Below are 27,114 nucleotides of genomic sequence, written 5' to 3'. Positions count from 1 at the left end.
ATCAACAGCTATTGCTCCATGTGTGTGTGCATGTGAAAGTTGTTGCATAATACTCTACACTGAGCTACACTGTCAGGAGGAGACAGTAATATATTCAACACTTGATGTAAAATATAGCCACAAATTTAGCTGTTATGCCTTTGCGATTGATGACTTAATTAGATGCAAACACTGAAATGCATAGATGTTTAAGATCAGAGGGATGTGTTACATAATGTTCAGTGCATGGAAAATTAGAGTCGCTGTGCATCCATGTGTGACATGTATGTTGGTACTGCATAATTAGCAAAGAAATAGCTATAGACATCTCACAACCTAACACCGCTGCAGCCCGTGGGCTTTTCAAGGTTCTCTGCTTGATTAAAGCTGGAATTAAATCAAGGCTTTGACCTTCTTCACTAATGACTAATAACTGGCAATTAGCCCAGAGAATGGCCTCCTTACGCCCCTTATCTTCCCTAATCCTGTTCTCACAATTAGCACCCACTCACACACAGTCAAGACAATAGGCATACTCTTTTACACTGACACATAAATACACACACTCAGTCAAAAGTGCCTGGGAATAAACCCATTGTGTGCATTGTGTGCTAATGCATGTGTTGAGGCATTGCAGGTCTCAAAGCAACAGAATTCTTGAGCAAATACCTGCAGAGAGCCACACCCCTTTACCTGTATGGTTTATTAAATTCTGCAGGAGTGGGTGGGGAATGCTATGTGCAGGGATCGGCCGTTAGAGATCAGGTTTAATACTGCCAGCACCTCACAGTCATATTGTACCACCCACACATTCTTTAACTCACATGATATCACGGTCACATTTTGCTGTGCAATAAGCTATGTATATAGGAGGTCGGCATATTTGCAGCTGTGAAGTTTAGGCATGAGTGTGTGACTGGGTGTGTCCCTCTCTGTCTCTGAGTGAATCTCTGACCCCTGGCAAGTGATGAGAGTTCACATCACCTCCCCGTCCCCGTCCCTGTCCCCCGTCCCCATCCCCGTCCCCACACATTTCCCCTTTATTTTGCTTCCTTCACTCTCCCATCCCATTCTTCTTTCTGCCATGACTTCCCTAATCTGCAAGCTAAATATGTTCTCACTGTCAAATTTAGTGAGTGGGTGCTCGTCAGTGCGTCTAAGAATCACTTCCACTGACGGAAAATTAAAGAAAAAATGCTGAAGAGCTAAGAGATAAAAAAAAAAATGCTGATTCTACTTAAAGCCCAGGGCAGGCCTGCATCAAACCTGCTGAAACACCACATGTCTGGGAAAAGCTGAGTGGTTCACGAAACAATCTGCACATAATCACCAGATTGTTTTTTTTTTTGACTGCTTCGCTTTGGCCACACACTGATGACAGATCATTTTAGAGTGACCATCTCCCATTCAAGATGTGAGTTGAGTTTATTTTGTTTTCATGTTTTAATGTTTGGGCTGTTGATGCAAAAAATACATCATAAATCACAGTTGTGGGCATAGTAGGATAAAAAAACTATCCTTTATAGGGTTAAACTGATAACTGATTGATTCACCACCAGTACTTCTAGACTTTAAAAATTACAAATATTTAGCATTTTACTAAGATTGCCAGAAATTGTGGGTTGGAAAGCTGCAACAGCATTACTGTATGACCATAATGGGACAACAAAACTCTCCACTGAAACCAAGATTGATAAAATTCTGTGAGATGAGCATCTTTTAAATGGCAACTCTTCGTACTTCCTAAACAGTTTGATAAACCCTGAAATGCAATTCAAATTAGAAATGTCTCAATTAAAACCAAAGTTACAAATTAAGTATAAGTGAAATGTTAAACTATCTGTATCTTAAACTGTGACTGCCTGCCTGGTCATAGGTGGGACCTTAGGCTTATTTATTAGGATTTTGTAATTAAGGACTTTTTATAGTACACAGTATAGTTTTATATTACATGTATATGCTGCACTATTGTATTAGTTTGGTAGGTCTATTTATTAAAAATTACAATCTCATTTTCAAAAACGGTCCCTTTACCTCTCACCTCAAGATATCTGAATGAAAATGGGTTCTATGGGTACCTACGAGTCTCCCCTTTACTAGTCTCGCATTGCCAGACCTATCTTCACAGCGCTGAGGAGGAAGGTCTGGCTAGTCCACACAACATTGCGGGATAGAATAAAAGTGTGCTCTGGTTTATTGGGATTTCTTTAAAGGAACACGCCGACTTATTGGGAATTAAGCTTATTCACCTTAACTCCAAGAGTTAGACAAGTCCATACATACCCTTCTCATCTCCGTGCGTTCTGTAAGGCTGTCTGACGGCTCCAGAGGCATCAGGCCAGCACAGTACATGCAGGTGAATGGTTCCAGCAATCCTACTGCTCCCAATAAGTGACAAAATAACGCCAACATGTTCCTATTTACATGTTTTGATTTGTATAGTCACAGCGTGTACAAAAAACAACGTAACATGAGACACAGCCATCTTCTAACCGTAAACAAACCGGGAACTATATTCTCAGGCGGAAGAATATAGTACTTGGGCGGAATGATTTGCTTTGCAGCAAACCTGTCTGAGAATATAGTTCCCGGTTTGTTTACAGTTATAAGATGGCTGTGTCTCATGTTACGTTGTTTTTTGTACACGCTGTGACTATACAAATCACAACATGTAAATAGGAACATGGTGGCGTTATTTTGTCACTTATTGGGAGCAGTAGGATTGCTGGAACCATTCACCTGCATGTACTGTGATGGGCTGCTGCCTCTGGAGCCGTCAGACAGCCTTACAGAACGCACGGATTTGAGAAGGGTATGTATGGACTTGTCTAACTCTTGGAGTTACGGTGAATAAGCTAAATTCCCAATAAGTCGGCGTGTTCCTTTAAACCAATCGTAATTGTCTTGGGTGGCGCTAAGCGCCGGACGCAGATACAGTGTCTCTGCAAAATAGCCTCAGGAAGGAACTTGTTTTGGTGGAACGTGCATGTAGGGAGTCAAGCTCTGGAATTAAAATGGCTGTCAAGTGTGGGATGAGAATTTTATTTAAAAAAAAAGATAAATATAATTTGATTGTCGGTTCTAGCTCTAGTATGTTTCCCGAATCAACCGGAGTTGGGGGGACATACAGCCAAAAATGAGGGAGATCCGGCAGAACCTCCGGCAGCACCGGAACAATCCCATAAATGAAAAGGCATCGATATAGACTAGCCCTTTACAGAAATGCCCACTTTATGCTAACCCAATGCAATTTTTGGCCATTATGAATGTATACTGCATGCACTGTATAAAATGACCTGTTGTGACCTTGAGGATAATCACAGCCTAATGAAACTTTACAACTACAAACTACTGATCTAGGGCATCCAGAGGATGCATGACTTTCCTCAGCATATTGACAATCAGGGAGTTTCTGAGCAGTTTCACAACAAAAGTGCTTGCTATCCAAATGCTGACAAATATCCAAATCTCAAAAGTTTTTAATACCAAATCACTGCTTGGATTTTTCTATGGTTTTCCGTAAGGTCTTGGTGTCTTAATGTGGTATTTTAGAGGGGTCGACCATTTCTATCAATCCTGGTGGTCAAAAAAATTGTTAAATTTTGCACCAAATCTGTGTAACAAATGGTATCAACCCCGATATTGCTGCAACAACTTATGAGATGTAATTGAGCATGAGAATAGCCATACTAACCAAAACACAATGTTAATTACAGATTTATGAATGGAGAAACGTGCATGTTGCTATGCAAGTATTCCTCATGTTCCCAGCTTTCAGATGTTGTATACCTCTTCTGTGTGGCATTAACTGTTGACCTGCTATCACATCAGACAAACATGGTCTGTGGTGGGTCGCTAAGAGTTAAAGTGGATACATGGTAAATTAATGTGACGTGCATGTGTGTGTGTGTGTGTGTGTGTGTGTGTGTGTGTGTGTGTGTGTGTGTGTGTGTGTGTGTGTGTGTGTGTGTGTGTGTGTGTGTGTGCTTGCGTGCGTGCGTGTATGCAGGCAGTGCCCCAGCTGGGCCACCCTAGTCAAAAAGGTCTGGACACGCCACTGATTAGCAGGATATGACTAACTAATATCTCATACTTAATAATAAAGGATCAAAAATATATCTGCACAATAATACAGTGGTCTGATAAAATCCTAGTCTGAATAAACCTTAAGATGACACTACTGTCTGATCAGAGTCTTTGAAGACAAACAAGAAAGCCTCTGTAGCCCAGAGGGACTGCTCTGTTACTCCTGTATGCTGTGGGATTCCCTCTACATGCTCTCCCATCCAGATGTCTCTCTCATTCCCCTGGGAATCACATTCATTATGGAAACAATTTTCAGCCCCTCAAAATGGTGCAGAGATATCTGTGATAACATAAAGGGGTAGCATAGTTTTGTCTTCAAAGACCAGTTTTATTTGTTATCTTGTACACTATTATTATCCATTCCCCAAACAGAAAACAGGGGTTTACAAGCACATGGCATATCTCTACTGCAGTGGGGTTTGACAATGAGTGTATCTCTCAGGGAGAGAGAAAAAACATCCCATGATAAATGATGCATATAGTGTGTGACTCAGTGGAGCTCAAACAGCATCAGACTTACTTCAGATATTATAGTCTAATCTAAAAGAAGGTTCGAAACTTACAAACAAGCAAAACAGAAGCAGAGGCCTGACGCTTATTTGCCATACTATGTATATGTAGCCTGTGTGTCCCACATGTTGCTGTCACAAAAAAAACGATAATAAAAAAGAAAAAGGCATCAACTGGTTCAAGGGCAACGTCGCCGAGTCAGAGCAGAGTTCAGCTTTACTGAGCAAAATCACATCATGCTGTCATTCAGCTGAATGTAGCCACAGCGCTGACCTGGGCGCGTCTTACACTCTTTTTTTTTTTTTACCACAAAGTAGCCTACAAGTTTGTTTATCAGTAGAGATCCGCCATTCCTCACCGCTGTTTCGTGCATTTCTCTCGGGATCTGACGACCACCCCAGACAAATAAATTGTGGTTCTGTCTCAAACAGTTTAGCAAGAGACGCGCGACAAGCGCCATAAATTACATAAGCGCAATTAAAGTGCCAACCTCTGACCTTGCCTGACCGGCACAACAACGATCACCTGACTTTTGTATTGGTCGCAGCTTTCGTTTCAATCGGCACAGTTGCAAAACGAGAATTAACAAAGAGAGTAGCATAACAAACGGATTCACAGACGGGAGTCCGTGGTTAAAGTCCGCGGACGCTTTCGCGCACAGCTCGCAGGCTGTAGAGAAGACGCCATGAAACGAACGCACTCTCTCCTCATAAGTCCAAACAAAATGCTGCAGCTTCGCGAGGAACACAACAGGCAGACTGAGCTCTGAATAAATCCTTGAAGCGTACTTACTGAGGTGTAAATACGGATCATTACTGTCCATACTGTGCGAGTTGTTGCGTTGATTTCCTAGAGTCGGTGCTGCTCCGCATCCCAGCGCATTCCTCTCCCAGCCCGACTGAACTCTGCAAGGCGGCTCTACACGGGGGCCCAGCGAGGGGGGGCGGTAAAACAGGGCTTCTCCCAATGACAACAGTGGTCGATATCAAGCTCCAACACGATCATGACGAAACATCTCTCCTGCAGTGACATCGTGTTGCAATATTTTCACAGTAAAATGTAAAAAGAAAAAAAGACGGCGGTGTATTTCAATACAGCCTGCTTTTTCCCTCCAATCGCTTTTCAGCATGGTCTAAATCTGAAATATCTCCCTTAATGCCAAAAACAACTGCTCCCAGCAAGTTCTGATAGTACATAGCTACCAATTTAGATAAGAAAAACATGAGGCTGGCATTTTCTGCTGTTACTATTATTATTTTGAACATTCAGACACTGATTGTAGGCCTTATGACCTCGTTATGTCTACCACAACATACATGTATTTTACATTTCTTAAAGTGTAATTTTCAAAGACTGATTTTTACCTCCCAAATAATTGTTAGCCTAATCTGTATTATGGAATCTAATGAAATATTTTATCGGGCATTGCTTAGTCTGTTTAATCTGAATGCACATTTCAAACGTAAAACACTGTTTTTATTCTCCTGCCGTCCTTGTCTGGGGGGATCTCTCCAGTGTTTACCTATTGCTAGTGTGAGTCCTGGTCTGGGTACCCCCCGGAGTCCCCCCACACCCCTCTTCAGAATGCGGGGTCATGTTGGGGTGAAGCTCCCGGTACCTCGGGAGGTTATTCAGGAGTCAAGCCGCACTGAGGCATTCACAGTCTTGAACTGCGGAGCGGGCAGACGCTCCGTCAACGCCGGGCCGCTGACCACTCAGCGGGCCTTTGGGCCGCCCCGCTAATGGGACAAGCACCCCCGGCTCCACCGTCCTTGTAACAGCGCCCCATAAAAGAGCACAGGAGGATGCTAACCAAGATGAATGGCATTTTTTTCATAGCTCTTTCTGCACTAATCAGACCTTTTCATTTGTTATGGTCTTGCGCCAATCCCCTCCACCGCAGACTCCATTAGGGCCAGATAACGTATAAATTCATTAAAGTCAAAGAGGGACATTAAAATGGTCATTTGTCAGATCTCCCTTTGTGTGTCCCTAATGGTGGCACATGGTTCAAGGCATTGAGATGATTTTGGGAGGGCTTTTCCCCTCTACAGTCCATTAGGAGAGGAACGTGGGAACTAGACATAACGTGTTTTTCTCTTTTAATGAATGGTGGATCTTTTTGGAAATTTTTAATTCAAATTTGAACAGTTTATTGGTTTACTTTTCTAAGAAATTATTTCTGAAAATAAAGTCACAATATCAGTAATGTTTGCTGCCCAAAACGACCCTCACCGATCATACAATTGTTTTGATAATTTTTAGGTTCCTTTTCTTTTGTTTTTGCCTAATTAGAGCAACATGTTTTATTTTGGTGGATATCCAATTCATCAATCAACTTCAGAACCCCCCACTCACACACACACACACACACACACACACACACACACACACACACACACACACACACACTCACAGTCAATGAAGCAACCCTTTGCACTAATCCCTTTGTATTCACCACCATTCCCACCAAACAATGTCCGAAAACCTAATCCTAAACCAAGCTCTACAAACCTGGGCCACCTGCTAGCAAGTCACTGCAGTGCAGCTAAAAAGGCTAACGCAAACCTGAAAAACAAACCGCCCCTTTAAAGTCAACAGCACTTGACATGTGTTCATACAAAGAGCACAACCACATTAATGCGTGGACTGGCATCCAAACACACACACACACACACACACACACACACACACCAAGTCTTTTTTCACTCTTTCTCTCTGCTTTTGGCCCCTTCCTTCTTTTCTCTCCTTCTCTTTCTGTATCCGTCCTTCTCTGGCTTAAGGATGGAGGTTCTGGCTGCGTCGTCATGGGAGACGGCTCTCTCCATCTGCCTCTGCTGTCATTAGCCCATCTCCGCAGCGCTTTATCGGGGGGGTCACCCCCCACCCTCCTGGACCCTCTTCACAATTCTGACAACCCCTGCCCCCTGCTCCATACATAAGCCTGAGATGATAAGTGTTCCCCCTCTTTGTGTCGGCCAGGATAAGACAATGCCACACAGCACTACAGAACATCATCCATCTCATAGGTCATCAATCTGGGACACAAAAGATGAAATGTAGCTCGAACTCCCTTTTGCAAAGGGGTTTCTCTTTGCTTAGAAGAAGCTCGTCCTCCACCTCTCTCGCTCCTCTTCACTGCTGGGTTAGTGGTTCACCAACAAATTATTTTGCCTTGCGTGGTGAATGGGAGTAAAGTAGTTTATGCAAGTCAACTATTCTAAGTATTTAAAAAAAAAACAGAGCATAATTGCAATTGCACAAACATACAAGTATTCAGACTTTATTACAACATCTTCAGTGATGGATGAACTCTGTTTCAGTTCTTCTGCAGAAAGCATGTGTTGTAAGGTATGTCTGATTGAAAACAGGCTGTCGACACACTAACAGGCCTCTGCCAAATTTACATGAATTTGTTTTGTAGTAAATAGTAATTAAAAGCCCTTTGTCACATGAATAACACCATCTACCGTTAGTTTCTCTTCCTTTTTCGCCTAATTAGGTTTACATTGTTTGATCACCAGCATGGGGCTTTTTGTCTTTGGTCATTGTTAGTGACAGCGGTGTCTTGATTTCAGGTTTTCATTTTATTCATGTAAAATAACCCACTGAGGTTGAAATTTTCTTCCAAAGAGGCCAAAGAATCAAAATTATAGACACACAAAACACAATACGTTTGTGGTATTGTATTGTACTCTGTGGTAAAAATGATGATTACTGCAATGAATGACAGTTTTATTTGTTTTATGTCCATCGATGAGTTTAGTGTAATCTGCCATGATAGATTATTATTCATTAGTATTGTGGAAGATTTAGCATTACAGTTATAAAAGAGAGTCATATATTGTGCAAACAAGTTCCAAATTTAATTTTCTGTTTTTGCAGCAGTCTTACAGACATTAATTGTTAGATTTCAAAAGCAGATTTGCATGGAGATAATTGGACTCAAGTGGACAACGTTGTGCTATTGTATCTCTACCCTCAAATGTGCTAGTAAAGTTGTATCATATTCAGCCATCATACAGATGACATGAGACATAGAGCACAGCCGCCCCAAACTCTGCTTAAATGCTTAATTGGCTTCAAAGTGAGCTTTAGTGACATGAGAAGGGGCCATAAATAAAATTCATTAATATTATTATTTTTATTATTAAAGGGGGGATCTTGCTTTGATCTGATGGCTGATCTATGAACAGACATCTTTGTTAATATGTAGAGCTATAGGCAATATAGCCCATTGAAATAACATGATGTGAAACTAGATATTGTCTGGGGTTTTGTTTTATCTTAACATGATAATCTAAATGTAATCTGTTAAATGATGCAATAATTTAGTGTTAATATAATCATTTTAGCCATCTTAAATAGGCACTTCTCCTAGATTGTCCTGATTTTCACATTATATAGCATTGTTCCCCAAACATTTTCATGTAAATACAACCTTAAGGGAATATTCAAAGTCTGCCATCATTACTGTGATGCTTTATTATTATGATCTAAATGTTCTAATAATATGAAAATATAAATAAATATGGATGTCATACTTAAAAAATTACAAAAATTAGACATATTGCAGAAGCTTCAACAGCAATGTCAGCCCAAATACTCTATTTTACGCAAATGTTCTGTTCAACTGTTCTGCCAACCAATCAGGTTAACCTATTAATCTGCTGTCTGTGTCTGATCTGAGGGGCTTTGCACACAATCAATATGATGAGCGGTGAACTATCCACAGACTAAAGACACCGTCCATGCCATTACCCACACCACTCCAATCCCACACGGGTGCATTACCATTACCATCAGAACACGTGATATAGCCTGACACATGGATTATATTTTTAAGATCTGGGAGGAATGTTTGACACTTTGACTTTGAGCTACAATGCAACCTTGGAAGTGCATAGACACTGTCACGTTAGCAACAAAGAGCATATAAACATTACACTGGACTCACCAGTGATTCATGAAATAATATAGCTTACATTAGTTGATTAGGTTTATGTTAACGGTGGGTGAACCACAGACTCCAGGCAGATGGCTGACCTCTATATTAATCTTTACCTTGCTGTAATAAGTTAATACAGACTGGGGGCTTGTTCTTTCAGAATGGTGCTGAACCAATCCAGCAGGGAATCAGCCAGACCACCTCAGGTTAATCTCACTACGACCTGAAATGCCCATGAAGGATTAGGCCCAGCCACTGATTTTTAGCACACAATGTCACTTACCGCTGCTCCCGTGCCATTTCAAAGTCACAAACAAGGTCTAAAGACTATACCCCGTAAAAGAAGGTTTATTCTGTTACGGCGTTAACATAGGCCTACCTGTTTACAGATTGACTGGATAAGCAGCTGCTTTTTGGAAAGCATTAAACAGGAAGCTGACATAGCTTTTGACTAAATGTGTAATATGTCATGTCTGTGTTTTATATGTGTACAACATGCAGGACCTACAGTATTTTTGTGACCCTCAGTTACAGCAGTTCAAAAACATTTTGTTTCATGACCACAGGCACTCTCAAATTATAGGTGCACTGACATTTGCATGTGCTGATTCAAATGATTCATGTAGCCTACTGATTCAGCAAATCGGGAACGGGTCACCAAACACCAGAGATTATTATAGGCTGTTTTGATGACTGTTACATGAAATCGCCTTCAGCAGTTAAATAGTGCACCTCCATAAAGTTAGGGGAAAGAGAGACAAATAAAAATAGTAGAGGTTGAGATATTCTGACTTTTACATGAAAGAAAACTGAATCCTACACAACTCTATGGTGTCTTTAAAACTACACTCCTGATTTGTTACTCAGGGTTTCTGTTAATACTGTTGAGTTATTTTGTCAGACTTGACACAGAGCCACATAAATCATTATATAACTGTTTTCATGTTATATACAGTATATATATATATATATATATATATATATATATAATTTTTAATGAAAAAATAACTTTAGATTCTTTGATTTAAGTATTGCTGGTGTCCGGCTTTCTTTTTTTGTCTTTCTTTTATCTATCTCTGTAATAGGCCTTTTAATAGAGCTACATAAATACATTTTACCCACTTACTTTTTCATAAAACCAGAGTTATGATGGAAAACCTATAATCTATTTCACACAGGCTTTGCCCTCAAACAGGCTCTCTATAGGCTTAAAGGGGTTCAAAGCCAGATGTTTGCTCTGCCTGTCATGACACTAAAGTACAATTCACACGAGAAATGACACGCAAGTGGCACATAAGCCCTGTGGAAGCATCCATCCAAACATTCCACACCAACTCAGACTGTTACTGTCCTCAGACCCATTTGTCCTTTTAGCACCTCGTGATCGTGATCCTGAAAGGACAGGAGACAAACACACGCACAAACTAGCCAAACTAAATTCACCAGGCTGACTAACATCAGAAATACTACCAAACCAATCTGTCCCTTCAATGGTTTTGTTTTTGTTTTTTAAGAAGGCTATTGTAGAAATGAATGAATATATCTGTATCCCATCAAGACTTTTTATCAGGGACGGGCACAGACATTTGGAAGGGCTATTGCTGTATGCAAGATCAATCTTTCTCCTTATCACACTGTAAAGGTATGTGGAAGCTTCTTAAATTAAGAATACTATAGTGCACAGCATCATCTTTTATAGTAACTCTCTAATGTATTAGAGATGTAGCTGTCATTATGTAGCTGTCTGATTTGTTGTGTGATGCACCACATGCTCTTCCTCACTCTCTCTGTAGCCTTGCGGTAGGACCTCATCTTAAATAGAAGGATTAGAAACAGAATTACGTACGTATCTTATACAGTATAGAGGATTTTCACGACGCGTCATCAGACCCGAAGTCGCCATGTTGGAGGTACTCCGCATCACAACAAAGCACAGGCACTGAAGTAGATCCCGAACGGCGTCAAGGAAAATGGTTAATTATTGCCGTGTTTTAGGTTGTACCAATAGGTCAGACCGAGAAAAACATTTGGAATATTATCGACTTCCAAAAGTTATTAAAAACCAGGGAGAGGAATGCCAGAAGTTATCAGAGGGAAGGAGGCGCTTGTGGTTGGCAAAGCTCAACCAGGATCTACGAGGGAAAACTCTGTCTTGTTCGGTCTTTGAAATGAAAAAAAAAAACTATTGAGAGTCACTTGGCTACACCTTGAGTATCGCAATGATATCATACAGTTAAGGTTAGGTTGATTAAAGACGTTATTGCATTACTTACTTTGGCCTTCACAACACATTGGTCGTTAATGACTTGGTACTGCGTCGCCCTCACCCATCCACACACCATCTGGTTATAAGTTATAAGTCTCCAAACCTTTGTAGGATTTAAGGTCTTCCGCTGTGTATGGGCTCGGCGAGAAAACCAGGTAGTTGACTATATCGGGATATGCAACTGAAGGAAGAATCACCGGGTCGTCATGGATCCAAGAAGAGGGAGCCAACTTGTAGGGATCTGCACCGCCAGTAAACTGTAATTTCTCAAAATATCGCGCCTTTTTTGTGGTCCAAGTCCTTCCATGCCTTTGCATCTTGGACGGTTTTGATGAGATTTTCTGTTGTTTAGACATAAAGTATTAAAGTATCCAAAGTGCACAATACTCCATTACTCCATTCAGTTGTACCGAGTGCCTCCAATATGGCCGCGCATCCAGGTTACCGCCCAGAACGTGACGTCGGTGAAAACCCTCTCTACTGTATTATACGCTGCTAAAAACGCACTTAGACAACTGAACACTAGTGCAGCCAGTTCGTCACTTTACTTCCTGGTTTGCTCCCATCATCTACTACGGCCACTAGAGGGCAGCACCAGGTTGTAATTGCACAAACGACCTCTGGGAAAGTTTCTCAGGGAAGGACAGTCTCTTTAATATTAATCATCTCTCTTTCTGTGTTAAAGGTCACATGACATGTTATTCTGTTTATGTTAAGGGGTTTAACACTTTTAACTACTTTAATACTTTAATAACAGACTACAGACTAAAACAAATTTAAAGTGATAACAACAAATTACAAAATCTGACACTGGCATGTTGAAATCGATGTTTGAAATTCGCAAGTTGAAATCAATGTTGAAAATTCGCAAGTTCAAATCAACGTAGGTTACCACATCCATCCATCACAAATACTCCTGAGTGACTTACCTTAGACGGGGTGTGAACTTGCATCTCCTGGGTGTCAGTCAGCGTCAGGCCCCACTGGACCATCTGCGGGACTGAGAAAGAAAAAACGTCACCTTCATCAAACAAAGTTTGTCTTTTCCTTCTGTTGCCCCTAACACCTCTTAAACAGATAATCCCTTAAAAACATCTTAAATGTGCAGATAATCTTTCAAAAAAACCTTTAACCCTTTCCAAGACATAAGTTATAACCAATCAAAACCCTTTAATATAGTGTAATACATTTATCTAGCCATTAAATAACCTGAAACCTGCTTCACAGATATCAACTGAAATTAATTGAAATATTTAAATGACTTTTCAGAGCCCTCAGAGCTCAGTTGGAACAGAAACTGCTGCACAGTCTGAGGGTGGTGAGTTCAAATCCCATCTTTGCCATTTGTTTTTCTGTTTCATAAGGGATTCTCTTATTGTGAAAAGCCTGTGCCTGAACTCATTAAAATAACTCAGAGGAGGAAATCAGTCCCAACCTGTTTCTGTCATCTTTTAGGAGGAAGAGTAAAAACATTCCATCAACTCACCAAACAGGAAGTGACTCATAATTCAGCTTAAACGTCTCAGAGGAGTTTGAACCTGCTGATGGAGGCCACACTGATGTTTTCAACCTGGTCTCATGGGATATATATGTACCTCTGGCCACGTTTTTGCAGCGCCACAAATGTACTGTCAGGTAGCCCTCAGGTGTTTTGAGAAACAAATGTCCACTGGAGGTGCTACAGAGAAGAACTGTAATGTGGATGAGCAACTTTCAAACTAATGTATTTTAATTAGAAGTAGCCTATATTTCGTGCCTGCACCACATATTGTTTCTGTCAGAAAACTTCTTCAACTTTACTAATGATGGATTGCCACAACAGCAAAAAAGTAAATAAAAAAATAATTATTTAGGTTTTTTCTGCCAATAAGGGCAAACGGGTTGTTGCCCAGGCAACATTAGCCTGTAACTGTGCAGTCCCTGCTTTTTATAAACATAGAGAGTAGCCTACTACCTCGTCAAACTATTGTATATTTCACAACTTCACATGGGAATAATCCAGTAAAGGTTTTGTGTGATTTGGATGGTTGGAGGACACCCAGCGGCCCAGCCTATGAACAGGACATCCGTTTTGGTTCCTTCTGAACAGGTAGCCTAAATCATTCAGGCTATCAGACACTTATTGGTTGAATTTTGACAAAACAATCCTAACTCAAGGGCCACTCATTACCTTTTTCCAGAACTTTCAATCATGGGCATCAACAGTGCAGCTTGCCAAATTGTCACAGATATGGATCAGTTGACAGGTGAACTCAGTAGTTTTTGATTTTACACATACAGTAGCACTTTCGGGAGTTTTCATCCGTGTGGGTTTAAAACGTAAGCACCAAAGTTGATTATTCAGCTTGGAAACAGTAGTTTGGTAAAACAATCCCAACCTAAGGTCCATTTATAATTGTTCTCTATTCTATCAGATTAAATCCACAAATCAAAGGAGAGGTCAACTTTATGGAGCACACTTTTGCGCCATGCTGCAAAGCCTGCAGTACTATCCTGCCGCCTTGTGGCCTGGTTAGGCAGCACCAGTTTACTGTACATTCTCCACAGCACTTCTGCGTTTGCTGTTTAACACATTAGTCCCTCGGTGGCACCCGTAGATCAACGTTAAAGTCGGACGTGTATCTATCGAATGTGAGCGTCAAAAACAGGAAGTTTCCAACCAAACAGCTACACCATGAATGAGTCGTATGAGCCATTGCTTGATTGCGACTTTTTTGTCTGAGACAATTTACGAATGAATTTGAAAGAGAATGTCATCCAACTCAACGTTATACTTTGGAAATCATCAACAATATCCGGTGATGGATAGTGAGACAGGCGACATGTCGATCGACCATGGAGGAGAGTGGGGTAAGCTTCGGTTAACTGCTTTCTACAGACCCATACAGGGAAACATATATAACTAATACAGACGTACCTCTAAAATGACAAGTGTGAGAAGGTCCATACGCTTGAGGTTGGATGTGTTTGTGTTTACATACGCTTAAAGTCGTTGCTACTACAGTTAGCATTAGCTAGCTAGATGTGACGTTAGGTGATGTAACCTGGATGTAATGTAAAAACACTAACCAGCAGTATGGCTGCAGACATTACACACAGTGCACAGTGTACTCTAACATAGACACAGCACTTCAATGCTCTAGAGCAGACATGATGGTGCATACACTTTGCTGAAAAGATGGTTTGCTGCACTTGTTTTTGACCCCCCCTTTTAATGCTTATAGCATAGATAGATAACTGTTGAATGTTTTGTATATATGCTTATAGGCACAGTTTTTAACTAGGGGCAATCCCTTTTTATATAACTTCAAAACTGAGGAGGAATGCTTTTGTTAACAGTTTTTTTATATATTGTACAACTGCTTACAGTTGCAGAACTATCTAGAATAATAATAATAATAATAATAATAATAATAAAATAAATTAGTTGAGCTTATCTCATTTGCCAGTTCATATCCAGTATATCCAATATTTTAATCAAAAAGTATGACTGCATACACTTGCTGCTGGGATAATAATATGAAATGAAATATTATCTAAAGAGGCACTGATCAATGGATTGAAAGCAGTTTGACCAGATGTTGTATGTGCTGTATGCTTGTTGTTACACAGACATCAGCCTGTTTGATGAGCTGGACAACCTGGGAGATGCAGATGAGCTGCTTCAGGCCCTGGAGCATGCCGGCTATGTGAGTAACCTCATCCTCTCTCAGTATGCAAATGTATGTTGCTTTACTGAAACCAGTTTTATAGTCTGTGACTGAAATGGAAAGACATGTGCTTGTTAACAGTGGCGCAGAGCTAGAGATACAGGTGGATCATTAGCTAACATTGTAGCACAGTATGTTCTGAACAACTGTAAGAACACTCATGTGCTTTTGTTAAAGCAGTATCTCCAAACAATTTAGGAATAATTTAAATTGTGTTTGGGTTAATGTTTGTTTAAAGGATGACAATTTTGTTTCTCTTCCGTACTTAAATGTTTATAATAATAATAATGAGATAAGCTGTTTTTGTTTATGTGTATAAGTGTGTATGACTGTATGTGTGTGGACCCCAGAACGAATAGCCAATGCTTATGCTAGTGCTAATGGAGACATGGGGACAAAAAAAATGTGATACAGGAACAGCAGCACCTCACATACATTGTGTGCAATAACATTTTTAAATAAAAAAAAAAAAAAAAAAAAGGAATTCTTACAAGAGTTTTATTGATGTGCTGTTTTCTGCACATGGCAGAAATGCATGGCTCAGTGATTATACGCACATTGCTTAGAGTAGACTGTGATCAGAGATGGCCTTTGTTGCCAATCTGAATTCTGATGAGGTCCATTGTTTAAAAAGTGTGTGTTTGGTTTCTCAGGCCAGTGAGCTGGACTTTGATATCGACATACCGCCGTGGAATGAAGTGGACACAAGCAGCACCTGCACAGGTACAGCAACACATGTTGACATCTCTGTAGACATAGCTATCACGTTAGACAAGATATAGCAGCGGTAGTCTCAAAGAAAACTAAAACTGTGCCAATATGGAAACATTTTGGATTTGAAGCAGACAAATTATGTTAGCCAAAAAACATAGTCCTGCTGATTGATTGTGGTGCCGCTTCACTCTCTGCTTCTTTTTCATTCATGGGCTCTTGAACCCCTCTTCTCATTTCTCAGTTTGTACTTCTTCAATTCCTCTCCTCATCTCCTCTCCTCACATCTTAGTCCCTCTCACCTGAGATGCGAGCAGAGGAGGCAACAGGCATTTAACAAAATGAGACATCCGTGCTTCAGACCCGTCATTTTAAAGCAACGACCGAGACCGAGTCTCATTATGTCTCACTCGGGAGCAGCTGCTGAGTCAAGTGCGACACAGAGTGGTAAAATTCCGTGTATGGGTCAGGTTCGGTGTTTAAAAAATAAAATAAAAAACTATTAGTGCTATATTTCTTGAAAAATGTGGGAAATTATGACCAAATATAACTCGGATGACTTGCGTTTGTTCATTTAATTTTTGCATGGCTGCTTTATGATTTGATTTGCAAAGACAGCCGATGTAGATTATTAATGAGGTATGTATTTATGGGACACAGTGGTTTATGCTAAATGAATAAAGGATATAGAAGGGGTGTTAGTGTTGAGTTCATGTGTGGGAATACACAGGGATAGTAAATCACACCCACCTATGCTGATAAGCCTACATACAGTATATGACACATTTTCCCGACGTCTTTGTCCTTGTGTATCCAGATGGTGAGGTGAGCCTGGACTCTCTGTCACCTGCCCACACTCTGAGCTCTGTCCCTTCTCCTACTTCTGTGGAAGCCCTGTCCCCATACTTCTTACAAGTAAGTCACTGTCTTCAACTCTTTGTCCTTCTCGGTTTTCAGCATTTGACTTGTATTTCCAATGCAGTTTTTTACCATTGATATTGGTTGTGAGTTTTCACATATCTGCCCCCTCCGCGCAGTTGGAACAAGTAAAAGCCTCATCCAGATGGTGTCCAAACAGTAACAGCTGCTCTTTACTTTTGGATACACACATGCACACTTTAGACACTTATTATTAACAAAAACCTTAAACACCTTGTCAAACTAATAATTTGTTGCCCGCCTGAGCTGTGCCCCGCCTTCTCGTTATAAGGAAGGTGCTGACAAGTTTAGCCACATTAGCATAATTTAGCAGGCAGATGTTTTCACAGTGTGTCAAAACAAGGACAAGGGTTACATCCTTGTCTAGCCCCAACACAGTCTGCACACGTTTGTCTGCTAACTGAATCCAAGGACACATTTGTCTACCAGAGTCTTTGAATATTGACAAGGACACTTGATACATATTTTATCTGATGTTACAACAATCATATTTCGTCAGACAGTGTTCTTTACTTTCTGTGAATTTTGTTGATGACTGATGCAACTGTAGGCAAGCATCATGATCCTAAAGCTACTCTGATGTAATGTGAGTTCATTAGTAGCCTGTTCGGATGACAGGCTCTTGTGCAATCATGACGCAGCTTAGAACTGTGCATTTTTAAGAGTGTTGAGCAGCAGAAGTCAAAATAAATTCATTCAACCTTCACTCAACCTTTATTTATCCTCAGATCAACAGATCATTGAGGCAATATTATGGATCCCACGTAACTTCTAGTAAAGTCCCGCCCTACGAAGCAGGCCGATTGGTTGGGGTTAGGCATTGACCTCGAGTGGTTAAGGTTAGGATAGCCGATTGGTCAGGGGATAGGACCTGAACAAATCAGGTTACAATACCTTGGGTAAGCATGGACGCCTGGCCAATAGCAGTGTGTGAATGCTATTGAAGGGCGGGTCTAGAAGTTGCGTGGGTTCCATAATAACGCATCGAGGGGCGGCCGCGACACTCATTTTCAATGTCATTGAGTCAGATTCCAAAGACAAATGCAGAACAACAACACATAAAGTACAATCATAAGAAATATAGAAAGACAATGAAACATTCCGAATTGGAAAAGTATTTGATAAATACATTAGGATAATAGGGATGCCAAAGAAAATACAATTATGGAAAGCAGTTACAAGTAGAAGTTTGCAGTAAACCATTTTGTAGGAGATAACTGTATTCCAGATGCTTGTGTTTACTGCTGATGTCGTGGTGAAATAGATGTCCAGTATCTAATAGACACGTGTCTTCTCTGCTTCACTTCTAGGATGAGGCCCTGTCTCCACAATCACAGTCCTCTTCTGTTTCAGTCTGCTCAGAGTCCAGTGGCTTTTCTTTAATCTCTTCCCCAGCTAAGAAAGCTCCAAAGAGGACCAGCCAGACCGCCCGAGGTGAGGCAGCCTCTACACACACGTGTGTGTGTGTGTGTGTATATATATATATATATATATATATATATATATATACACAGACGTGCTCAAATTTGTTGGTACCCTTACAGCTCATTGAAATAATGCTTCATTCCTCCTGAAAAGTGATGAAATTGAAAGCTATTTTATCATGTATACTTGCATGCCTTTGGTATGTCATAGAATAAAGCAAAGAAGCTATGAAAAGAGATGAATTATTGCTTATTCTACAAAGATATTCTAAAATGGCCTGGACACATTTGTTGGTACCCCTTAGAAAAGATAATAAATAACTGGATCGTAGTGATATTTCAAACTAATTAGTTTCTTTAATTAGTATCACACATGTCTCCAATGTTGTAATCAGTCATTCAGCCTATTCAAATGGAGAAAAGTAGTCACTGTGCTGTTTGGTATCATTGTGTGCACCACACTGAACATGGACCAGAGAAAGCAAAGGAGAGAGTTGTCTGAGGAGATCAGAAAGAAAATAATAGACAAGCATGGTAAAGGTAAAGGCTACAAGACCATCTCCAAGCAGCTTGATGTTCCTGTGACAACAGTTGCAAATATTATTAAGAAGTTTAAGGTCCATGGAACTGTAGCCAACCTCCCTCCCTGGGCAAGAGGAAAATCGACCCCAGATTGAACAGAAGGATAGTGCGAATGGTAGAAAAAGAACCAAGGATAACTGCCAAAGAGATGCAAGCTGAACTCCAAGATGAAGGTATGTCAGTTTCTGATCGCACCATCCGTCGCTTTTTGAGCGAAAGTGGGCTCCATGGAAGAAGACCCAGGAGGACTCCACTTTTGAAAGAAAAACATAAAAAAGCCAGACTGGAATTTGCTAAAATGTATATTGACAAGCCACAATCCTTCTGGGAGAATGTCCTTTGGACAGATGAGTCAAAACTGGAGCTTTTTGGCAAGTCACATCAGCTCTATGTTCACAGACGAAAAAATTAAGCTTTCAAAGAAAAGAACACCATACCTACAGTGAAACATGGAGGAGGCTCGGTTATGATTTGGGGCTGCTTTGCTGCGCCTGGCACAGGGTTCCTTGAATCTGTGCAGGGCACAATGAAATCTCAAGACTATCAAGGCATTCTGGAGCGAAACGTACTGCCCAGTGTCAGAAAGCTCGGTCTCAGTCGCAGGTCATGGGTCCTCCAACAGGATAATGACCCAAAACACACAGCTAAAAGCACCCACCAATGGATAAGAACAAAACATTGGACTATTCTGAAGTGGCCTTCTATGAGTCCTGATCTGAATCCTATCGAACATCTACGGAAAGAGCTGAAACTTGCAGTCTGGAGAAGGCACCCATCAAACCTGAGACAGCTGGAACAGTTTGCTCAGGAAGAGTGGGCCAAACTACCTGTTAACAGGTGCAGAAGTCTCATTGAGAGCTACAGAAAACGTTTGATTGCAGTGATTGCCTCTAAAGGTTGTGCAACAAAATATTAGGTTAGCGGTCAAATCATTTTTGTCCATGCCATTTTCATTTGTTTTCTTATTTACAATATTATGTTGAATAAAAAATCAAAAGCAAAGTCTGATTTCTATTAAATATGTAATAAACAGTGGTGGATGCCAGTTACTTTTGTCAGTTTCAAGTTATTTCAGAGAAAATTGTGCATTCTTCATTTTTTGTGGAGGGGTACCAACAAATTTGAGCACGTCTGTGTGTGTGTGTGTGTGTGTATGTATATATATATATATATAAGATTATATTTTGGGGGTTTTCCCTTTATTAGATAGTGACTGTGGATAGACAGGAAAGTGGGGGGAGAGAGAGAGAGGGGATGACACGCAGCAAAGGGCCGCAAGTCGGATTCGAACCCGGACCGCTGCAAATGACTCAGCCTACATGGGGTGCACGCTCTACTGGGTGAGCTAGAGGCCGCCTGTAATCCATATTTGTACGCTTTGTCCAAAAACCAGAGGAAGTTTTGCACCACACTCTGGGTTTTGCAGAATTATGTGATGTGATCAACAAAATAAAGAGCGATACAAGTCGTGTGTCATTAAAAAAGACTTGGGACGGTTTGTAGAAGAAAAAAAACTAGCTTCTAAAAATACCCTGCAACGATAAATGCAAATTTCCTCACCTGAGCTTAGAGTCAGCCTTTTACTTGTATTTACATACATCCTGTGTTCTTATCTCACTATTCCCACCCCCATCCCCACACACCAGCCAGACAAGCTCAGCCAATCAAAAGGCCGATTCAGATTGGCCCGAGGGTTTCCATCCAACCGAAACCACTAATTACAGCTGTGCCCCTGGCTCATGCAGCAGCTCCACTGCAGGCCAAGACAATCATCATCCAGCCCCTGCAGACCACTGTCCTGCCTGTGGTCAAACAAGCACCAATCAACATCCAACCAGCACCCCCTCCAGGTTAGAGCTCACACTACAACACATTAAGACCCATTGCCTCACATTGCACTGTATTGCATCAGACCAGAGGCACTGGATGTATTAGCGAGCTGTGTGTTGTTCTTTCCTTAGAGTATTTTGTAATTCATTTAAATTTAGAGATGACATGATATTAGAGCTGTTTGTAACTTCTGATTAATTTGTTTGTCGTTCTTGCTTAGACAATCATTTAATTGTTGTGTATTGGCCAGCAGATGGGGCTTTAACCTTAGTTTATGCTCATAAGTGATCTTAGTCCTCACTGTACCATGCTACTCTGCATGACGGTCAAATAATTAAAACTAAATCAGACCTTAAGATGTTAGACGCCTCCTTTTTGTAACCAAAATATGTCTACATCTGGGCTACACTTGGGGGAAAAAAAACAATGCTGGGAATCAATCTCCATAAATATACACTCAGGAAAGTTTGTTTTATAGCCCACATGTAAACCAAAGACTATTTATGGGCTGCTGTGTGATTTTGTGTGTTTCGTGCATTAAAGTCGTCATTATTTTGTTTTGTGCTTTTAGCCTGCCTGGTTTACCAATCTGGTTACATCAGCAGCACCTAGGCCAATGTAAATACTTATGTCATTGCCTGGGCCCAAAGTGGGTGGAGTATCTGACCTCTCCCGACTTGAATTTGAATATGGCTCTCCAGTCTGCCTGGTAATGGCCAAGGTGGCAGATGGCTAAAGCCAAGACATCCAAGGTTAGGACCCCAGATGGAAGTCAAGTCAAGCCTGCTCAGTGTTATGAGTCTCTTTGGTTAAAGATCTCTGCAATATTCACAGCTGAGAAGTGATCCCTATGCATCAGGCAGATGGAAGAAAGGAATTAAAGCTATTTACTGATGAGTTCACATTTTATAGAGTTTGCCTGGTATTTCCAAAGAGCAAACAGGCTGACAGGTGTTTCCAAGGCTTATAATTTCTTTTGACTTTTATCCTCATGAATTCTTTTTACAGATGGTGAGCTTGGGCCCAAGACACACAGTGTTGGCACCACACACATTCATTAGGAAGACTGGCTAAGGCTTCTCCACGATTAGCACTGACAGGTTGTTTAGTATAAGAGGTGAAGGTTGCTGGGTCAGTTTGAGGAATGGTTCCTGGCACGGTCTACACTCTTTGAGGCTCCTACATCAACAGGACATTTTTTAAACATGGACAATATCGTGTCTTGTTGAGGTTTTGCTAGTTTATTTCTTTCAGGCCATAATCCATTTTGAATTGGGGCCAACATGCAGGTTTATGTGTGTTCATGCACATAAAACTCACACACCTCTCCGTTTGGAATGTGAAGGTTTAAGACCACAGGTCGAGATGGTAAACATCTTTTCCACCTGCACTTTAAACACAGAGTCCCAATAAAGACAAGGGGTTAATGTAGGTCACGGACGGGGGGGGGGGCGGATCAATGAGCTGGTCTGTACTATCTGCAGTGGGAGGCTCTTTCAACAGCAGACTGATGCAGCTTCCAGATTGTAGAGAATATCAGGTTGATTGTTTTTTTGCCATAGATAGCAAGACAAACGTGGGATATGAACATAAACCCAAACATAAGAACAAACTGACAGACACACATAATCACAGTCAGTGTTATTCAATGTTAATTATACTGTAAAAAATATGATTATAGTATGAGAGTATAGGTTAAGACCTGTAATTTGAAAATGTATTGCGCACTCTTTCTCAGGACGTACCATAGTGCTGTCGCAGCCAAGCCAGGTGCTACAGATCCAGACAACAAGGGCTGTCACTGCCAATGTGGTCACCATGCCAACGCTCAGCCAGAACAGGCACGTTCCTGTCGCTGCTCCTGTCACGCTTCGAACCCCTTCCTCAGATGATGAAGTGAGTCCCGTCCGCACTCTTTATCACTTAAGTCTTCCTACTTGTTACATTGTTGAACTGCCCTGAGATATAAACACAGAGGGGTGTAGATGAGAACCCGCACAGATTAGTGCTGCTGCCCTCATTCAGTCAAAGGGTCAATGGCAAATGTCCACTTGTGTATAATCAGCCATGCAAAAGATTACTGTATATTTGCATTATGTGTCATTATAGCGGATTTCACACATAGGTGCTTCCAATTATACATCTTTCTGTATATGTTGTCAAACACCCACATAACTGTAAACATGTTATTTGCTCAGAGATCTCGAAATGTTTTCAGGCCACTCAGTTTGCCTTCATTGGTTACACCCAGAATGGCTCCAAGGGGACACCACCTGTTTTTCTCTGGTTACACATTTAACAAATGGGAGGTTGTTTACTGAGAAATCAAGTCAGTAAATCTAGGTACATACAATAACATGTAGTAGTGTCATGTTCCCAAACCCTATAGAGCTCAACAGTAACCGCCCACTTTTTTTAACGGCTCTGGTTCGGGTAGTGTTTTTCCTTTTTCAATATCTCCATTGACGTTTCTTTAAATGCTTATGTACTGTAAATAGTTTTATACCTGGAACCAAGCCAACCAGCTAAGAGATGAATCATTACCATAAAACATTTGATTTGGCGCAAAATAACATTTTGAAAACGGCAAATAAGGCAAAGGTACAAGAGTGTGTACATGAACGATTATAGACTTCAATGGTAGCTGCTCGCTCTAGCCGTTCGTTGGTGCGGTAAACCATTCCATGGTAACAGCAAGTTCCACCAATCAGAGACATTGCTGTTACGCTTAGGATTGTGGGTAGTGTAGTATTTCTCCATAAGATCGCAAATAAAACATGTCTTTCTTAAAGTGGTTGATTTCATATGGACTTCTAGCTTCTACAGGAGCAGAAACTTTCATTTCACATCCTCTGAGTCTACCTTGGATGGTTTAGACATTATGGCTGATACTCAATATCCTTATTGAGAAAATGTATAGGATTTTTACTTCCGGAACCACACTGTTGAGCTCTAATGGACATCGCATTGCTCAAACAAAATGTCAAACACAGAACCTTGACTCCCTTGTCAAACATTTAGTTTTTTCTGTTTTTCTCTGTCTAATCTGTCGGATGTTTCCTCAAAGGCTCTTCGTAAGGTCATATCCTCTTTAATTCACAGCGTAACTAAGAATATGTCCAAGCAATTGATTAGACGAAGCCTCTCCATAGGACTGACTAGTACCTTTTTGAAGTGTTGTCTTTGTGTGTGTCTGTGTGTGGACATGCGAGAACTTGCATGCGTGCACTTGCATGCCGCTGCATGCCTATGCGTAGCCACATGGGCGTGCATGCACCTGCCCACTATGTAACTATGATGTTGTGGTTGCCATGTTCACACTTGAACTGGAACCTGTCCAACATAAACTTGATCATCTTACCCTATTTTTAGTGTTTATTTTAATTTCACAAACCATTAACTTTAATTTCTGCATTAAATATGAAAACGAAGTGTTGAAAGGAAAAAGTTTCAAAGACTTTTTTTTCGTGTATGATGATGCTTGTGTTTTTCCACTCTGAAGGAAAAGTTATAACACTGCATGGACCATTTCTGTCTGTAAAGATGCAAATGACACCAAAATCTGTGACAAAATCTATGACATCAAATTGAAAGATGTTTCCATGTTGGATACATGCAAAATGATTGTGTGATTTGTGAACTGATTGAGTTATTACTCTTAAAAGAGAGGGATCTGCATGATAGTTACTAATCACAAGCCTCTCTGGTTTTCATGGAGCTACAAACAATCCACACATGGTCATTATTGGCTTCTGCTTTGTTTGTACCTGTGGGGTTTCATTGGAAAGATGTACGTTATGCAATTGTAGTTCAGACAGTGTAAAGTATGTTACTCACCATGTGGATGACAGAGGGTGGATCCTTCCGTGTGTTGCATTCAGGGGTGATGTCAGGACAGCTGCAGAGAACAGAAGACACACACAAACATGCAACTGTTAACGCACAGCCTGCTGATCTTCAGTATTTCTGCCTCATGCACTCATTTCTCTTGGGTCCGTGTAATGACAGCACAGGACAGCACAGAGCTTTCAGGGACTTTTATAAGGTACTATTAAGTGCAGCAGGGACTGCCCCAGAGATTTAAAAGTTAAAACAGAAAACTCAATTATAGTTTGTTTTGTTTATGGTACAAACTTGTGGTTTCTTAATACAAGCTTTTGTGCATGCTGGACTTATTTTGGGTAGGAGAGTCTGATATTCTTTTAAAGATCTGGGGCTAGTTTATAGGTCTGTGTTTCTGATTCTCTTCTCTTTGTTACTTGAATAAACTGCCTCCTTCTGCTAGTCTGAATCGTCAGCCTCCATTGTAAAGGTCCGAGAGATGCCATTTGTTGTTTCAGGCTTTGCTCCCCGGCACAAGAGTTCCCTAAAGACTCGCTAAAGTCTGACCTTTAGTGAGAAATGTGTTCTCACTTCGTCTTCTCCCCTGTTTGTCTTGTTCTTTTTGTCTGTGAGAAAAACTTCCACATTCAAAGTGTTTCCCATTCGCCGGCTAGCTCAAACTGACTGGCAGTGAAGTTGCAAAAAATGCATTGTTGTTCATAAGGGTAGCTTTTTTTAATTAAGAAGAATCATGTGTGTTACATTTGTGGAATGTATCCTGAATCATTTGCAGTGCTTTCAGTGGTGACACTGGGACAACCACAGAAAATTCATCCAGTTTTCAGCTTTTTGCATCAACTTGTCCAATTATCATGGGGTTAATCGAGCCTGGAGAAGCACTCTTCGTGCCAGACCACGAGAACAATGACGAGGAATTCCAAACCTCAGAGGCCAAAACAAATACGCCTCTCAGCCATTTGTAAAGCTAAGCAAGTCAATAAAGTTTACAATAGGTGATTAAAGGGGAGGGACTGTACGCAATAATTGAGAGGGGGAAAATAAGACTGGAGCTGATACCTCCATTAATTTCTCAAGTTTTTAATGATGATTTAATGATGTTTTAGTGAATGTAGGAAAAATATATTTATATTGCAGAATCTGGGTGTCATATCAGCTATTTAATGATTTAAAGTGAGACTATGTAAGTTTTGCTAAATGGTAGCCACTGTAGCCACAAGTGACAATTATAATGGTAATATTTATAATGGTAGGGTAACAGTAGCACAAAGAGTCCAAGTCAGTGGCTCAATAATGTTTCTTACGCAGCATTATCTATGCTAACATTAGCCACCACAAGCTACTGCTCATACCAGAGCAAGTGTAGCAGCAAAACCCCTGAGTGTATTTAAGTGTTAGTTAAGAGTATGGGTATGTTTCATTGCTTATGAATATATAAATTCAGCTTTTCATTTGTAAGAAAAATAGTGTGTTGATTCATCTTTCAAAAGTTGCATCCTGGAGGTCTTGCTTTAAATGGACTTTAGAGTTGTTTCCGTGGCCCACCAAGATGCTGGTGTTCGGACCCGCTGCAGCTGTGTTCACTTTATATCCTCATTGGTTTGGCTGTTAAAGAAGACATGCTTGCGCCAGGTGTTACTACATGTTATATCTACAGTTTGTATGTGTGTGCCACTGTTCATGTTGGTTACAGTACTGTATTTTGGGCTAAAGTTAGCCTTAATAAGCCCGGGTGTTAAACGGCTGCTAACCATTACATGCTTCAGACAGGTGTTGTGCAGGATGAAGCTTTTGGGACAGCTGTAAACAGCCATCAGGGATTGGTTCGCTGTAATGTAATGAGCTCCTATACTGTGTGTGTGTGTGTGTGTGTGTGTGTGTGTGTGTGTGTTCTAGACTGAAAAACAGTCCAGCCTAGAACTATACGCCTCAACAAATCCTCCTATTACTAGGATGGGAGGATTTATAGGAGGGGACCCCCAGGAAAGCATTGTGTAATGTCGGATGGAGCACAGAAGAGGATGCTTTCACGTCTTTAATTTTCTTTTGCATCAGTGTCCAGTTTCCAAATCGGAGTGCTCAGTTGAGCTGAGGAAAAAAATTAATCCCATTGAGAAAATTCCTGGAGAGCTACAAGGGAGCTTGATAAAATCCCATTACACATTTTGTCTTATTATCTATGCTCATTATTCAACACTCATACAGGGAGAAATCCATCATGTTAGAGATGTAACAGCAAAGCTCTTAATTAAATATACCTAGTGATTTGAACAATTCTCCACATCATTT

The 27,114-nt window shown here is 40.7% G+C and overlaps 2 protein-coding genes across 2 annotated transcripts in view; one reads left to right on the top strand and one right to left on the bottom strand.

Annotated features, from left to right (window-relative positions):
* Positions 1 to 5,625, bottom strand: part of rxrgb (retinoid X receptor, gamma b) — a 35,558-nt gene extending 29,933 nt beyond the window's left edge. The window contains exon 1 of the mRNA XM_031318240.2: positions 5,368 to 5,625. Within this exon, the coding sequence (XP_031174100.1) occupies positions 5,368 to 5,398 (31 nt within the window). The 5' untranslated portion in view covers positions 5,399 to 5,625. The remainder of the gene's footprint in view (positions 1 to 5,367) is intronic.
* Positions 5,626 to 14,371: 8,746 nt separating this feature from the next.
* The window catches only part of atf6 (activating transcription factor 6), a 36,292-nt gene continuing 23,549 nt past the window's right edge, over positions 14,372 to 27,114 (top strand). Inside the window, exons 1-7 of the mRNA XM_031318237.2 lie at positions 14,372 to 14,639; positions 15,402 to 15,478; positions 16,153 to 16,222; positions 17,028 to 17,125; positions 18,460 to 18,583; positions 20,802 to 21,005; positions 22,724 to 22,881. Of these exons, the coding sequence (XP_031174097.1) occupies positions 14,540 to 14,639; positions 15,402 to 15,478; positions 16,153 to 16,222; positions 17,028 to 17,125; positions 18,460 to 18,583; positions 20,802 to 21,005; positions 22,724 to 22,881 (831 nt within the window). The 5' untranslated portion in view covers positions 14,372 to 14,539. The remainder of the gene's footprint in view (positions 14,640 to 15,401; positions 15,479 to 16,152; positions 16,223 to 17,027; positions 17,126 to 18,459; positions 18,584 to 20,801; positions 21,006 to 22,723; positions 22,882 to 27,114) is intronic.

This window comes from Sander lucioperca, chromosome 2 (assembly GCF_008315115.2).
Source record: "Sander lucioperca isolate FBNREF2018 chromosome 2, SLUC_FBN_1.2, whole genome shotgun sequence".
NCBI classification, from domain to species: Eukaryota; Metazoa; Chordata; class Actinopteri; order Perciformes; family Percidae; genus Sander; species Sander lucioperca.
This window is presented reverse-complemented; position numbering and strand designations above follow the sequence as displayed.